The sequence below is a fragment of the Pieris rapae genome, chromosome 3 (genome assembly GCF_905147795.1).
Source record: "Pieris rapae chromosome 3, ilPieRapa1.1, whole genome shotgun sequence".
NCBI lineage: Eukaryota > Metazoa > Arthropoda > Insecta > Lepidoptera > Pieridae > Pieris > Pieris rapae.
Window position 1 is genome coordinate 659,557 of NC_059511.1, and position 13,876 is coordinate 673,432.

The window sequence follows — 13,876 nt, forward strand, 5'->3', positions numbered from 1 at the left end:
GAATCTAATAATTATTCTAAACACCAATTTAGGAATTTATAACCTAAACGTCACTATTGCAGTCCACACATAACCTATTTCGCATTTGTTGTACAAACTTCTTTGTTACTTAAACAATGGTTAAACTGTACAACCACTTACCGTTTTGACTTCATTGTTAGACGACTTCGCATTTGACATTGCCTTGATCATCCTACTGGAGTTATCCAAAAGACACTTTTGAATGCTCATAACTTGGTTTTTAATAACCACTACACTGAACTAATTCACATTATTGGCAAATATCACGTCACATAAACACTTAACCCATATGGAATTGTGGAGGAAATCACATTTTATAATGTAACTCGCGATTTGTTAGGTTATATCCATTGATTTGACGTAAGAAAGTTTCGGTTTGCTTGAAGGTGTGACGCACACCCTCCACAGATGATGGCTAGCGCCCGACTACGGAGTAGGAGCTGGCGAACGACGTACGTGGGTCATCGGAGCGCCTGGCAATTGTTGCGTACTGCGGGCTGTAAGGCGCAAGCTGCTGTTAACGGCTCCCCCTGCCACTTTTAACCAAACAAAGAGGTAAGATCATTGAGGTTATATCACATACTGACCCTCACTAAAAACCCTTAGAGACTTGGAACTAACATGTTATAAAAAGTAGACTATTATTAAACTCCTTTCAAAGAAATTATGTATCAAAATTTGGCCCTTTATTCTCTAAATTTCTCATTAAATTATTTTTATAAATTTCAAGATCAAATATGGCTGAATGAATAACCACCATCATAAAACCTACAATTTTAATCGTCGCCTCCACATATTATCAGGCGTAAATATTTTCATAAAGTCTCTCTTTTTCAGAAATTCTCGCATATGAATTTTTTTTTTTGTAATCTATATAAAATAGAAATCAGCTCGTTATTATATTAAAAAGTTACATATTTTAAAAATAAAATCACAAATTCAAATGCGATAGAATTATATTATCTAAATTATTCTTATTTACTCGGTGTTAATTGACACTACTAAGATTTATCGATTCATGTTTTTAATTTTATAATGAAAACAATAATTTGTCGTAAAGTCTGTAACTGGGTGGCAATTGATTAATTCTCGAAATGCAAGTAGCAACTAGATGACTATTAGGCCATGTGTTCTTACTACATTGTTCTTGTTATAGTGTATGTTAAAAATACGCAATATATTAATAATTATTAACATGTATTCTACTTAAACATTTTTATGTATTAGCCTTTGTTTGTACACTGGATTTCAAAAAATCGGTAGATGGCGCTGAATTTAATACAACAAAATTTTTACAATAGTTCTTAGCTTCTTCCCCAGGTGGCGCTATCAGACCGGTTCATCATTCTGAATTCTCGTTCATTCGGATTTGTTAGTTGTGTAAAGAAATGACGATAAAGTTGTATCGTGTGTTATCTCAGTTTCGTTTGTCAAACGTTAATGATATTCCTCACAAACCTGTCGGTAAGACAGCTTAATTTTATTTTAAACACTGTATTTTACGTGATATTTCATTAGTACCCATTTTTTAAAAGAAAAACAATCCTTAACGCAGCGGTAAGTTTTACGATTTTAACCTGTTTTTTCTGAACTTGTAAATAGTGAAAAATGTGTATTTATCTATTACTTCAGAATGAAACTAACTACTACAAATAACATTTATCGGATTGGATCACACAGGTCTTATAAATAATCTAAATTCATTTATGTAGAGATATTATATATCACGTTAGTTTCTAGTAAATTAAACCAAATTAGCTGTCATTTTCACGCTCAACTGTATAAGTAGTAATAGAAGTGGATACAGATTCTAGTAATCGTCACAAACAGATTTTTGTTATAATATGATAAGCACAAGCTGACAAAATACACGCCGATCTGAATGGTCTTATAAAAATTACTAAACCAATGTTTTAGCACATTGCAATCGCGACTTTATTGCCTTGTAATTTGGGTGAAATCAGCATGAACATAAAACAGAAGCATGTTTATATTTTTTATAACAAAGATTCTCCTGATTAGTCTTTCAATTCGCGTCTATTCTTCCTCTACCCTAATATAGCGGTTATCTTATTGGGTGTAAGACATTCCGCACAGAATTTTAAAAAGTCTCACTGAGATTTAATATATTAAATCTTAATACAGGCAAAATGAGCGCCCGAACCCCGGACCCAGCAAAGGTTGAGCTTCGCAAGCAGGTAGCTGATGCAATCGCCAAAATGACTACAGAAGAAAAAGATCGACAATCAAAAATTGTATTTAATAAGGTAGCTATACATTATTTAAAGGCTTAGTCAAATTGTTCACACTATTTCTCAATTTCAATGATATCTTAAACGTCATGCTTTCTGCCATCCACGCCACGCCTTTTCCCTCTTCATCAAGACCAACTCTCTAGTACTGTCCTCACCTCTGGGAGGTAGTTCTTCAGTACCAGCTACTTCAACTTGACCGTAGTCAACGAAGAGCGATTTAAAACAACCTCTGGTCACTTTCCGAGCAACACGATCGATTTCTCTTTCATTTCGACATCTCTACGCTCTTGCATCTTCTACCGGTTTTACAATGTAGAGTGTTCAGAGCCACCTGCCCGTTTGGCAACTGTTATATTTAAAAAAAATCAACTTTCAGCAGAAATTATGTTTATGACGTCATGTAGTAAATCGTCTAGTAAATCGATGTTCTATGGCTGCACACACGAAAAAGCACGACTGATTGTCCCGTTACGCTCATTGTACGCTTTCGCCGCATCTATCTTCCTTCCACTAGATTGGTCTATGCGTCCGAGGAGTGACTCTTCCTGTGTATCGTAAAGTATGCAATCATTGCATCAATGTTTTGAAATGTTTCGTTAAACTATCGTCCGTAAACCGAATTTACAGACAACAAATTTTTTAAATAAATAAATCGTTGATCCTAAATCTCGTTGTATACAACGAAAGTTTAAAATAACAACGACTTATCACTTATGAATATTAACCTCTGTATATTATTATGATGTTATTGTTATTTTCCTCATTATGACGGTAATAATTTATTTTAATGGCGCAATTATCAAGATTTACCGATACCCTATTGTCATATAATCTGTAGACGTTAGTAGTTATAGTATAGTTGCTGGGTCGTCGGGGCGCTTAAATATTAGAGGATTTTATTTCACTCAATATTAACCACTAATGCGCTGTTGCACATGAGTGGATAGAGTGAAAAGTAATATAGAATATAAGGGAAATAACAAATTATTTATAAATATAAATACATACTCAATTGTGGAACGGTGGACGTCGAAATGATACGGTTTAGATTATATATCTTAGCATTAAGTACGGCTATGACAAATATACAATCGAGAAATATTTAACCCGCAGAGTCAGAGACAAGAACATATGGAACATTAATATGTTCTTGACTCTGACTCTGCGGGTGTCCTCAAGGGGTCTTCCTTCTGCCCTCATATATGCATAGAAACAAAATTACGTACATAGAACTATGAACAAATTTGAGTTAACACCATTTTGCAGATAATCAACCACCCATACTACAAGACGGCGAACCGCGTCGCAATATTCATGAGCACAGATCAGGAAATAAACACAGCACCCATTATATCCCACATCAAATCCCGTGGTGGTTCAGCCTTCGTTCCGCAGTATGCTGGTGGGATTATGAGAATGTTGAAGCTTGAGGTGGGTGACGAGGATGCCATGCCGTTGACCAAGCATGGGATAGCCCAACACTCGAAGGATCAGAAAAGGGAAGATGCTCTAGATGCGGGTGCGTTTCGAAGTTCTTTAGGTTAAATTAATTGAAAATCATGGCTGCTACAACATTTTTAGGTGTGGGCCTCAAATATCTGTATCTGTTTCATGGTCAATGGACAAGTAAGTGATCAGCTTCCTAGTCCTGGCAAACGCCATCGACTTTAAGGGTCTAATACAAGCCGGTTTCCTCATGATGTTTTCCTTAACCTTTCGGGTGAATGTTAATGTTCTGAAGGCACTAGGCCAATACTGCACTAAAACTTTTTGGTTTTCGTAACATAATTCTACTTATTTATTAATGTCACGTACATAAGTCATTAAAAACATGATAAATATATCACGCCATCGTTCGCATCGTACGGAGTTACTGCCTTAAAGTCTAACAAAGAACTCCACAGACGTTGTCCTGCATGATAATTCAAGCAATTAGGATATTAAATAATGAAAGTACCGACTGCAGCGCCATCTGCCGGGCTGATTTGCGAATTTAAACTAAATGTTATATACAAAATAAAATACTAACACCTCAGTGTTTTTAGAAAACTCAATTATTCCCTTTTCAGGTTTAGATTTAATCATCGCTCCAGGGGTGGCGTTTTCCCTGGAAGGTGGTCGAGTTGGGCATGGCGGTGGGTACTACGACAAATACATTGCCAACTTGCGGTCTAACCCCAACACTGCTCCTAAGGTACTTCTTTTTACCACTTTGTGGAACCAGCTTCCATCTGAAGTTCTTCAGAAAGAACCAATTCGACTTAGGGTCCTTCAAGAAAAGACCGTACCAATTCTTCACAGTGAATACCATGCGCTTGCGAGTGCGTTGCCGGCCTTTTAAGAATTGGTACGCTCTTATCTTTAAGGACCCTAGGTAGTTCTAAAACATTGTTTATGAGTATAAACAGTCTTATGTCAATACATTTTTAGTAACGCGTTTATTAAGCTTTGTACAAAACACAAGCGATAAAGACAGAGAAAGAAAGGAAGAAATATTATCTATGGGAAATCTGCTATGTCCACAGACTATGAGACATTATACCAAATTATAAAATTGATAACTTGCATTTAACATTAACAACAATTAACATTGTTTTGAAGTGAAAAATATCATTTTTCACTTCAAAACAATGTCAAAATATCTTTATGAATATAGTTAAACAAGTACACTTATAAACGTCAAAAAAACTAATTAAATTAATTGTAAATTTACATTTACAACCAGTTCGCAAGTCAAGGGCGTAGAGCGGGTAAGAAGAACTGGCAAGAAACTTTCCGCCACTCTTTTCAATCGCCAAGTTTTTAATACTAATATGTTTGAACTGGAGCAAATCAATCCCAAGGATTGGGATCATTTAATTATTCATCAAATAAAAAAATGCTTTATTGATTAATTTACATTTATTTGTGTCGTGATTTTCCTCAGGTGGTAGCCGTTGCTTTCAACTGTCAGATTCTAGACAAGGTGCCGATGAATGACTTGGACCAGAAAATAGACGAAGTTGTATATGCGGGAAGTGATTAAATTTTAAATATATAATAACATTGTTTCTGTATATTATATAAGATATGTTAAATACTTTAATTGCGTGAAATCTGTTGCAAAACTGTATGAATAAATTTTGGTGCTTAAATAAAATGATACATAGTTAAAGTCAAAACGAATATTTATTATTTATATTTTATTATTAATGTAAACAAAGATTTGATAGAAAATTAACAAAAGTGAACAATAATTATAGAAAAAAATTTGACAAAAGTGAACAATAATTAATACATTTTTATATTGATATTAAAACTATATACATCTGGCACTTTTAAAATTAAAACTAATTCCTTCATTATCACCTTAAAAGATTTATTGTGATGATAAAAACCTCCGTACATATAAACAACAAGAATTATATTTAACATATATATAATGTTATTAAAAAAGCTTCAACATGCGACTCTGAGGCGGTAGGTTCGATCTCCGGCTGTGCACCAATGCTTTCGCTCGAACAGTGAAGGAAAACATCGTGAGGCAGAGATGATAGATAGATGGATCATGAAACGGGTTGAGAAATCTGAGGCCAATGTAGCGCCATTGATTTATTTATTTTATTACGTAATTGAAATAATAATTTACTACCTATGTAAAGAATTGGATTACATCTTCATGGCCTCCAGGACTACTTCAATAAGATTGTTTATTACCTTTCGTTCTCACACATGAAACATTCAGTAATTTCATCAGTCTTGCTGTTATAACCATGGTAGGCCCTTTGTGACGCCAGGAATACAAAAATAAAATATACACAAATGTTTCACTGTCATTAGGTGTATATTCTAAACAAATATATAAACACACAGTTGACCTATACTATCAGCAACTGACGAAATCTGAAGCTGATGAAATTTCTTAAATTATTTATAGATACCGGCAAATGTGACGTTTGTGTCTCGCGCTGTGATACGATGCGCAAACTACCCGCAGTCTCTTGTTCAATGCTCAAGATGTTTGCCGGTATCTGTACATCAATACAGAATATAAAATTATTATCGGTGTCTGTTCGCGATAAAATTAACTATTTCCAAGGATTTTGTGTGGTTTCAACATAGTTTGTGGTTCACGAGTAACACCAAAATATAAATTACTCTAATTATCCCAACTGGGTGTAAAATCTAAATCTTAAACATAATACTATTATACTAACAAATAATTCGGATTGATAATATCATCTAAACATATATTAAATACAATTATCACATTTTAAATACTCAAACTCCTTACCAGATTTCCAAAGATTTTTACATTTATACTATTTTTTTCACCATTCCTTTATACTATAATTTTACATTGTTTTATGGGAAACAATTGTTTTTTTTAATCTTAAGCTAATAATTCGAATGCTTAATACTAATTTATCACAAATCACATTAGAAGGAACTCAGATTATATTCCTCAAATATTTGTCAATTGTTTAATTACATACGAAAATCACCAACATCTACAAACAAAATGCCGACACCAATTACTCGTGGAAACTTTTAAAATCACCTAGAACACTACCAACAGCGGATCCAGGGGGGTCATATGGGTCATGACCGAGGTGATTCCAGGACTTAGGTGGACCTGGACCACTAATTGAGTATTCTGAATTCTATCTATCTATAAAAATATATTTCGGATTAACATTAAGATACTTTTAACAAATAGTTTGATGAAAATCGGACAGAATCAAACCAAATAGCCATACAATCTTAAACATATAACACTTTTCTTACAATCTAATATTTTTTCTATACATCAAAACTCAGCAGACTAATTCATGGTGAAATTGGTATTCAATAACAAAGTGCAGATTAAAAGATATATTCTTCAACTAACGACAAAGCAAATTCCTATGTTGATGAATTTGTTTCTCCATCTCGAGCTTACGGAACGTCCAAAAAGGGCAGTCATCGCAACATGGACACTTATTCAAGTGGCTAAGCCGGCCTTTGAGAGAGACGTATATGTTTTTAAACAATTTCAGGTCGTATCTCCCAGGAAAGACTCCCCGATTTCAACTCCTCGCTATTTAGCAAAGTAAAAAAAATGTCTTTAAGTATTTATTTTCCAAAATGTCTATCTTAACAGGTAATACTTCTTGTGAAGTGGATTCTGGACATGGTACATTGATTAGAGAAAGCACAGAGGTGATTTTATAAGGAATATCATTGCGTCTATTAAATTAGATAATACTTAATTGATTTGAAGGCATTGAGACAAAGAATTATTAATTAAATGTTCAATACCATCACATCAATCAAAACCATTTGTTTTTGTTACGAAATCCTTGTTCTTGGCCTGCATATAACATTGCTGAAACAAAAACGATGTTAAATCACGGATAAAGTAATGATTGGCATTTCTGCATATCTTTCATTTAATTTTTTTTCATTATGGGTTATTCATAGTTGCGGAGGTTTGGTTGGTATACACTAAACAACGTATTTTAATTTTAGACAATAAATTATGTATACTCGTATCTTTCTGTCATCTGTATTGTAAGAATATTTCGGTTTTATTACTTTATTGTATATTATAGGTAGTGATTAGTTTTTGTTTTATAATTAATATATGTCTCATTAATAGAGATGTTCAAAATAAACTAAAATGGTTATTGCATTAAGATCAATCTTGTTTTGTAAGTTCCAAATTTTATATGGAATCGTAATACTTACTCAACGTAAAACAGCTCCAAATAACCTCTGCCCCCTCGACATGAGCAATTCCACTGCAGCAACAGCGGCAAGGAGCAGCAGCAACGCAATCAACGCCAGAGCAAGGCGGCATCGTCTGCGCTGCTTATGCCTGCGAGCAAGGCGTCTCGATAGCTCTTCACCCTTCGCACCATCTAGAGTGAAAAGTGCGCTGGCTGCCTGAAATTGTATAAAGCACATTGTTAAATTTAAAATAATAGAGAAAATAAAACAAAAGAGTCTTCTTCATGAAATCAAGCATCGCTGCCTGTTCTCTTCGGCGGGTTAGGATTGAAGTGTTGTCAAACGTTTTTCTCAAATCAAGAAGTCTGGTAAGTAAAATCCTTAGAACTTATTCTACAAACTACGAGTTTGGTATTTAACAGATGCAAGAAATTCATGGTTAGCATCCGACCCATTCTAGAGTCTGCCTTTGCTTTAAAATGAGCTGGGATTATCCTCTTTGAATTCGGAATTCCAAAAGCTATTAGTTCAATCACAGACCCCGCAAGGTTGGTGGCAGAGGTCTAGGGAAGCCGATCATAGTCTGTATTGGATTAAGATACGTGTCAACCCAGCATTGTAAGGCGAAAGAAAAGCATTTATAAAAAAGAATTTATAACATTGTCACATATGTATGACACCAATTCTATACAAGTATTCGATTTGACATAGCAAAAAGGGCGTATATACTTAAATGGCAGTGGGTGGGGCATTACCCGAAGAACAGATGGTGAAATAGGGAAATTAAATTTGGAATGGAACCAGAGGACCAGTCGATGATGCGTTGGACCTATCCTACAAGCTGGCCAGATGACCCTTAAAGGATGGAGGGAAGAAGTTGGATGCAAAGCGGGAGTGACGGGTCACAATAGAAATTTAGAAATCTAGACGGCAACAGGCTGAAATGAACGAACGATTCAATAGCATGGCGCCTTTCGTTAATCGAATCAAATAATAAAAAACATTGAGTGTTTTAATATTGTAATTATTTGTAGTCGATCGAGTCAATTGCGTATTGCGATTGCATAAATTGATTTTTGAAAATATCGTTAATAAATATCAGTGAAATTTCAATTTAATTAATTAAATTTTGTCGAAATTACCTCAATTTGATTAAAATTGTCGCGACATTCGTATGACATTGTACTTATTTTATGTACTACGGTTTTGTTTGATAAGAATGATTGTAAACTCTCGATATATTATTTTCTAAAGGTCTGTTTTATTTTTATGGGTTACATTTGTACGCAAGGATGTTACAAACAATGTTTTATACAAAAACCCACGCGCAGTAACCGAACTATACAACATAAATTATACACGACAAAAACAATAATACTAACCATATAGATGAAATACATAACGTATTCAAAATGTTGAATATTTACGTAAGGAAACATAAAATTATTAAATACGTAACCAATTCGGCTGTACTGTGTGATGGTGTGAAAGTGAGGGAATGTACATTAGGGTATGTGAGGGTGTGTGTGTGAGATTTATAAATGAAAAAAATGGGTACGTGCAAAAAGTGTTAAAATTTAATACATGCTAGACCATTTAGTAAACATAGCATTGGCACCTTCAAGGAAAATTACTATAATTTCCTTAAAATATAATATAAATAATGTAATTTATTCATAATAACCCGTCAGTGAACATCCGACATAGCGTTATCGACAATTTCACAGAGTATTTGTAACAGTACGCAATCATAGACATACAATAATTATTCTTTTGTCAACATTTAAAGCTAAGTTTTACGTGGCGTACATGTTCTGGATATCATTACAAGCTATTGCAATGATATTTTGCTCACCCGATGTTTAGACCCATGGACGTTTTTTTCTTGAGTGATCTAAAGTCAAATTAAATTAGGGTATTGTTAATGTTTTATTTGGTTAGATCAAATCCTGAGTGTAAATTGATTTTAAAGCAAAATTAAAGATTTAAAATTAAATTAATTAATTTAATTTAATTTATTAGATTTTAAATTTTAATATTTCACTATTCACTAAATTAGAATTTTAATAAAATAATTGAACCAATTGTTTTTCGTGCTCTACTGTCAAATATATTCTGTTTATGTTAGTGCGATTGTGAAGTCAATAGGTTAGGTCAATAAAAGTGATTAATTTTATTTATAAAAGTATGCAATCATTTCATCAATGTTTTATTATCACTTTATAGACAACTATTTTTTTTCTTCAATATTTTGGTGGTTTTTCCTCCAACTATTTACGAAACATTTTCATTGACATAATTTTTGTAACTTCGGTACGTATGATGCTGAAAATTATATAATAAAGCGACAAAATGAAGTGCAAAGCTTCGCAATTTTAACTAATTTCGGCAACTTAAAAGTACTTTTTCTTATTTAACTGTCGATATTAAGGGGGACTAATTAGTGTATAATTGTATGAACGATCCAACGACGAACATTACACAGTTTACACATTATTTTGAAGTATAAAAATACTTTAAAAATTAATAACTTCAAAAATCCTATAAGTCTGTCTTTTTTTTTTTTTTTTGACATTTCTAAACATTAGCCTCAAAACGAACAGTTAGTTTCTCTTTTTAAATACATATAATAATAGGTATATAAGTATATTAGAAATGTATTCAGATCTAAACTTACTTCTTAAAAGTTATTGAAATTATTATCGATTTTTTTAATATAAAGAAGTTCGCTTTGTGCATTATACAAAGTTGTCTAGCCTAGATAATTTATATTTCGGGATTTCTTAGAGAAAGTGTTCTTATGAAACAAGCTTTTCCATGTATTAAATTGCAAATGCCGATCGTAATATCCAATGACTAATAAAGCATGTGATAAATTACTCAATATAAAATAGAAAATAATGTAATTCTGAATAATTTAATTAAAGAAAACATTACTTTCGCCATAAATCTGTAGACTGGTGAAAACGAAAATCTGTGCACTTCTTAAGTTTTTCATTGAAATTTAAAAGAGTGATGGGGGAAAGGATTTTTCTAAGTTACGTAGTAATAGTGTAAGCTTCTGCATTTTCTATCGCATTTACCATGGAGAGTGTTCAGATGAGTTGCTCATGCCTGCAGCTGAGTTTCATTATCAGACGTCAAAGCAGATTAGCATCCGAATCAACTAGCCGTCCGTCGTTCCACTACTGAGGGTTTCTTAAGGTAATTCCACCAACAATATGCCATATATTACCAGGTGCCCACTGAAGTATTTCCGAGCCAAATCGACTAAGGATCGGATCGATCGGAGGATCGGACTTCAAGAAAAGACCGAACCAATTATTACCGGCAACGCACTTGCGAGTCATCTGGTAATGTAAGTGTCCATGGGCGGCGGTATCTTTTAAATTATAAGATCTTAAATTTAGAAAAAGGACTATATTCGAGTCGTTTATTAGTTTTTTCTAGAAGAATTTTCTAAGAAGAATCTTATCTCCTTACGAAGGTTGGCAATCATCATGGCTATTTTAATTTTGGATGCCGCGCTTCTAAACAGTAACTTGATGCTTTGACCAAACCATTGTCTCAAGTTCTTCAACCAGGATGTGCGTCTTCGGCCAGGTCTCCTTCTACCTGCCACTTTGCCTTGTATGATTAGTTGAAGGCGCCCGTATTTTTTGGGAGTTACGTAAAACGTATCCGAAATACTCAAGTTTCTTTTTCTTAACCGTCATAAGCACTTCTTTGTTCTTCTGCATTCTGTCCAGCACTGTTGTATTTCGTATGCGGTCTGTCCAAGATATTTTAAGCATACGTCGATAAACCCAGATCTCAAACGCTTCCAGGTTTTTGGACATAGTATCTGTCAGTGTCCAAGATTCTACACCGCAGAGCAGCACAGGTAACAATTAGTTTTTTGACTAATGTACCAAACAAAAAAAGTTTTTTGTATCATATTTTCGGAAACACTCCGGATTGAATCTTAAGGATTCAGAAAACAATCTTAGATAGATTAAATATAATAAATATATGAATAAAAGATACATAGAACACGGAAATTGTTTGCAATTCTCCAACGTTCTTGAGTCTGACATGCTTCTTAATAATTTAGTAACAATTACCTCTTACCTTGCCATTACTTGACAATGATATGTGGGTACGATCAATTTTGAGCCAATTATTCTCTAACCTGAGGCATCGTGACAAGTGTACGTGATATAAAATTATGTTATAACCTACCAGACAAATATATTAGAAGTTGAAGCTTCAGATATACAACCTTAATTGTTAAGTCAAGTACTCTTCTGTCTCTTTCCATCACATCGTAAACATAATTTAACAGAAAAAGACATAACATAATTAACTATATCGTCCGAGTGTATTTTTTTACAAAAAAGTGAATGTTTCACAGTTATTATTATTACGAAACTTGTTTTTGAAACACAGGATATAGTTTAAAAATAGTGTCACCTACCAATGTGCATATCCGTTCACCAATAAATGTCAAATATCGAATCCTACAATTAACATTTATGAGTAGTCAAATTATTAAATCTTTAAATAATTTGATATTTATGATTTGCTTTAATATTTTTAAATGCGATAGTAACACGATAGGACCACGTCTGCCACCATGGTCACGCTGCATTGCCAATTGACACCCCCTTACGCATGTGAAACAAAAAAAAAACAGCTATACCCATTTACTCGCGTTGATTTTTAGAAACCTCGTGAAGGGCTTAGGGCTTAGTTAATAAACCCTTTGTTTAACACAAAGGCACACTCAAAGATTTTAAAATAATTAAAAAGAATATGCAATGTAAACTCCATATTACGTCTATCCATTTAACAATAACTCCCCTAAAGTGTCGAAATCACTCGGCTTTGGTTGGTTTTGCTTGTCTTCCATTCGAACATACAATCAACGTCTTAGTCCGTAATAAACTCGGCATCATACGTGTTTTTATGTAGTAAAATTTTTCTTCTTTCCATTTAACGACGACGTCATAATATACATTTTTAAATATATAAGCCCTTGGTAAGTCTTGGCAAAATACTATATTGTTAAGGGTTAAAAAACAAGCTAAATTCTCTAATTCATTTTTAATAATTACAAAAACACAGACAAATATTGCCTTTACACACGAAATAATATGATTAATAATAAGTTATTTTTTTTTATTTCCTGATAGTTTTCATAACAGACGTCGTAACAGAACACATCGACGAACTATGGAACACATTTATAAGGATTTAATACGACATTGCTACTCTTATAATTAAGTAAAAAATTGCGCTACGATATCTGGTCGTAAATCTAGAGAAATATCTTAAATTCACTACATTTATCATAAACAACGTATTACAACTTTTATACAATAAATATTTTAAATTCCTCAACTCTGGCAATACAACTTTTTACGTATTGTGTCCTACAAGACTGGTCGCGAAATACCTCTCTCGTAAAATCCGTCAAATTACCAAAGGTTACGCGAACAATAAAATAAAGCTGTAAACTTACAAGAGATTTTGCTTAGAAATAAAGAAATAAATGGATCGCACATATCGGATTTTTTCTATTATTAAACACTTTCTTATATGGTAATAGAAAAAACCTTAAGAAACCGATATTTTCCAAAAATCACTGACATACGCGTGCTTAGGAATCTAATATAACTTACTAACCTATAATGAAAATAACCGTTATGCTAATAATTAAAAAAATAATTTTAGAATTTTTCAATTTAATTTGCCTCCAAAAATCAATTAGAAACATATCACCGACATACAAATATATTCTAGAGACTAAAATTCACATTTTACCATTGAATAAATGCTAATTTATGTGTACCTCAATTTTATGCCTGTACATTCAAAATTAACAATTAAAAACGGCGGTCGTAAAATAAAGCATCCATTAAAGGTTC

At 33.1% G+C, this 13,876-nt stretch overlaps 3 protein-coding genes across 15 annotated transcripts in view; 1 reads left to right on the top strand and 2 right to left on the bottom strand.

Moving 5' to 3' along the window:
* The window catches only part of LOC111002621 (transient receptor potential cation channel trpm), a 133,011-nt gene extending 132,570 nt beyond the window's left edge, over positions 1 to 441 (bottom strand). For all 11 annotated transcript variants that reach the window (XM_045634462.1, XM_045634461.1, XM_045634466.1 and 8 more), the window contains exon 1: positions 142 to 441. In XM_045634462.1, coding sequence (XP_045490418.1) covers positions 142 to 231 — 90 coding nt within the window. In that variant the 5' untranslated portion in view covers positions 232 to 441. The remainder of the gene's footprint in view (positions 1 to 141) is intronic.
* Positions 442 to 1,356: 915 nt separating this feature from the next.
* On the top strand, positions 1,357 to 5,437 carry LOC111002626 (5-formyltetrahydrofolate cyclo-ligase). Of its 2 annotated transcripts, none has more exons than XM_022272785.2 (5): positions 1,357 to 1,485; positions 2,167 to 2,288; positions 3,543 to 3,795; positions 4,346 to 4,470; positions 5,203 to 5,437. In XM_022272785.2, exons 1-5 carry the CDS (start codon positions 1,410 to 1,412, stop codon positions 5,299 to 5,301), a joined length of 675 nt encoding a protein of 224 aa, XP_022128477.2. In that variant the 5' UTR covers positions 1,357 to 1,409; the 3' UTR covers positions 5,302 to 5,437. The 2 variants fall into 2 exon arrangements, with proteins under 2 accessions (XP_022128477.2, XP_022128478.2); XM_022272786.2 differs by having other exon boundaries at positions 1,394 to 1,578.
* Positions 5,438 to 5,591: 154 nt separating this feature from the next.
* Positions 5,592 to 13,876, bottom strand: part of LOC111002660 — a 41,574-nt gene continuing 33,289 nt past the window's right edge. For both annotated transcript variants that reach the window (XM_022272833.2, XM_022272834.2), the window contains exons 6-7: positions 7,986 to 8,183; positions 5,592 to 7,623 (exon numbers count right to left, since the gene is read on the bottom strand). In XM_022272833.2, coding sequence (XP_022128525.2) covers positions 7,986 to 8,183 — 198 coding nt within the window. In that variant the 3' untranslated portion in view covers positions 5,592 to 7,623. The remainder of the gene's footprint in view (positions 7,624 to 7,985; positions 8,184 to 13,876) is intronic.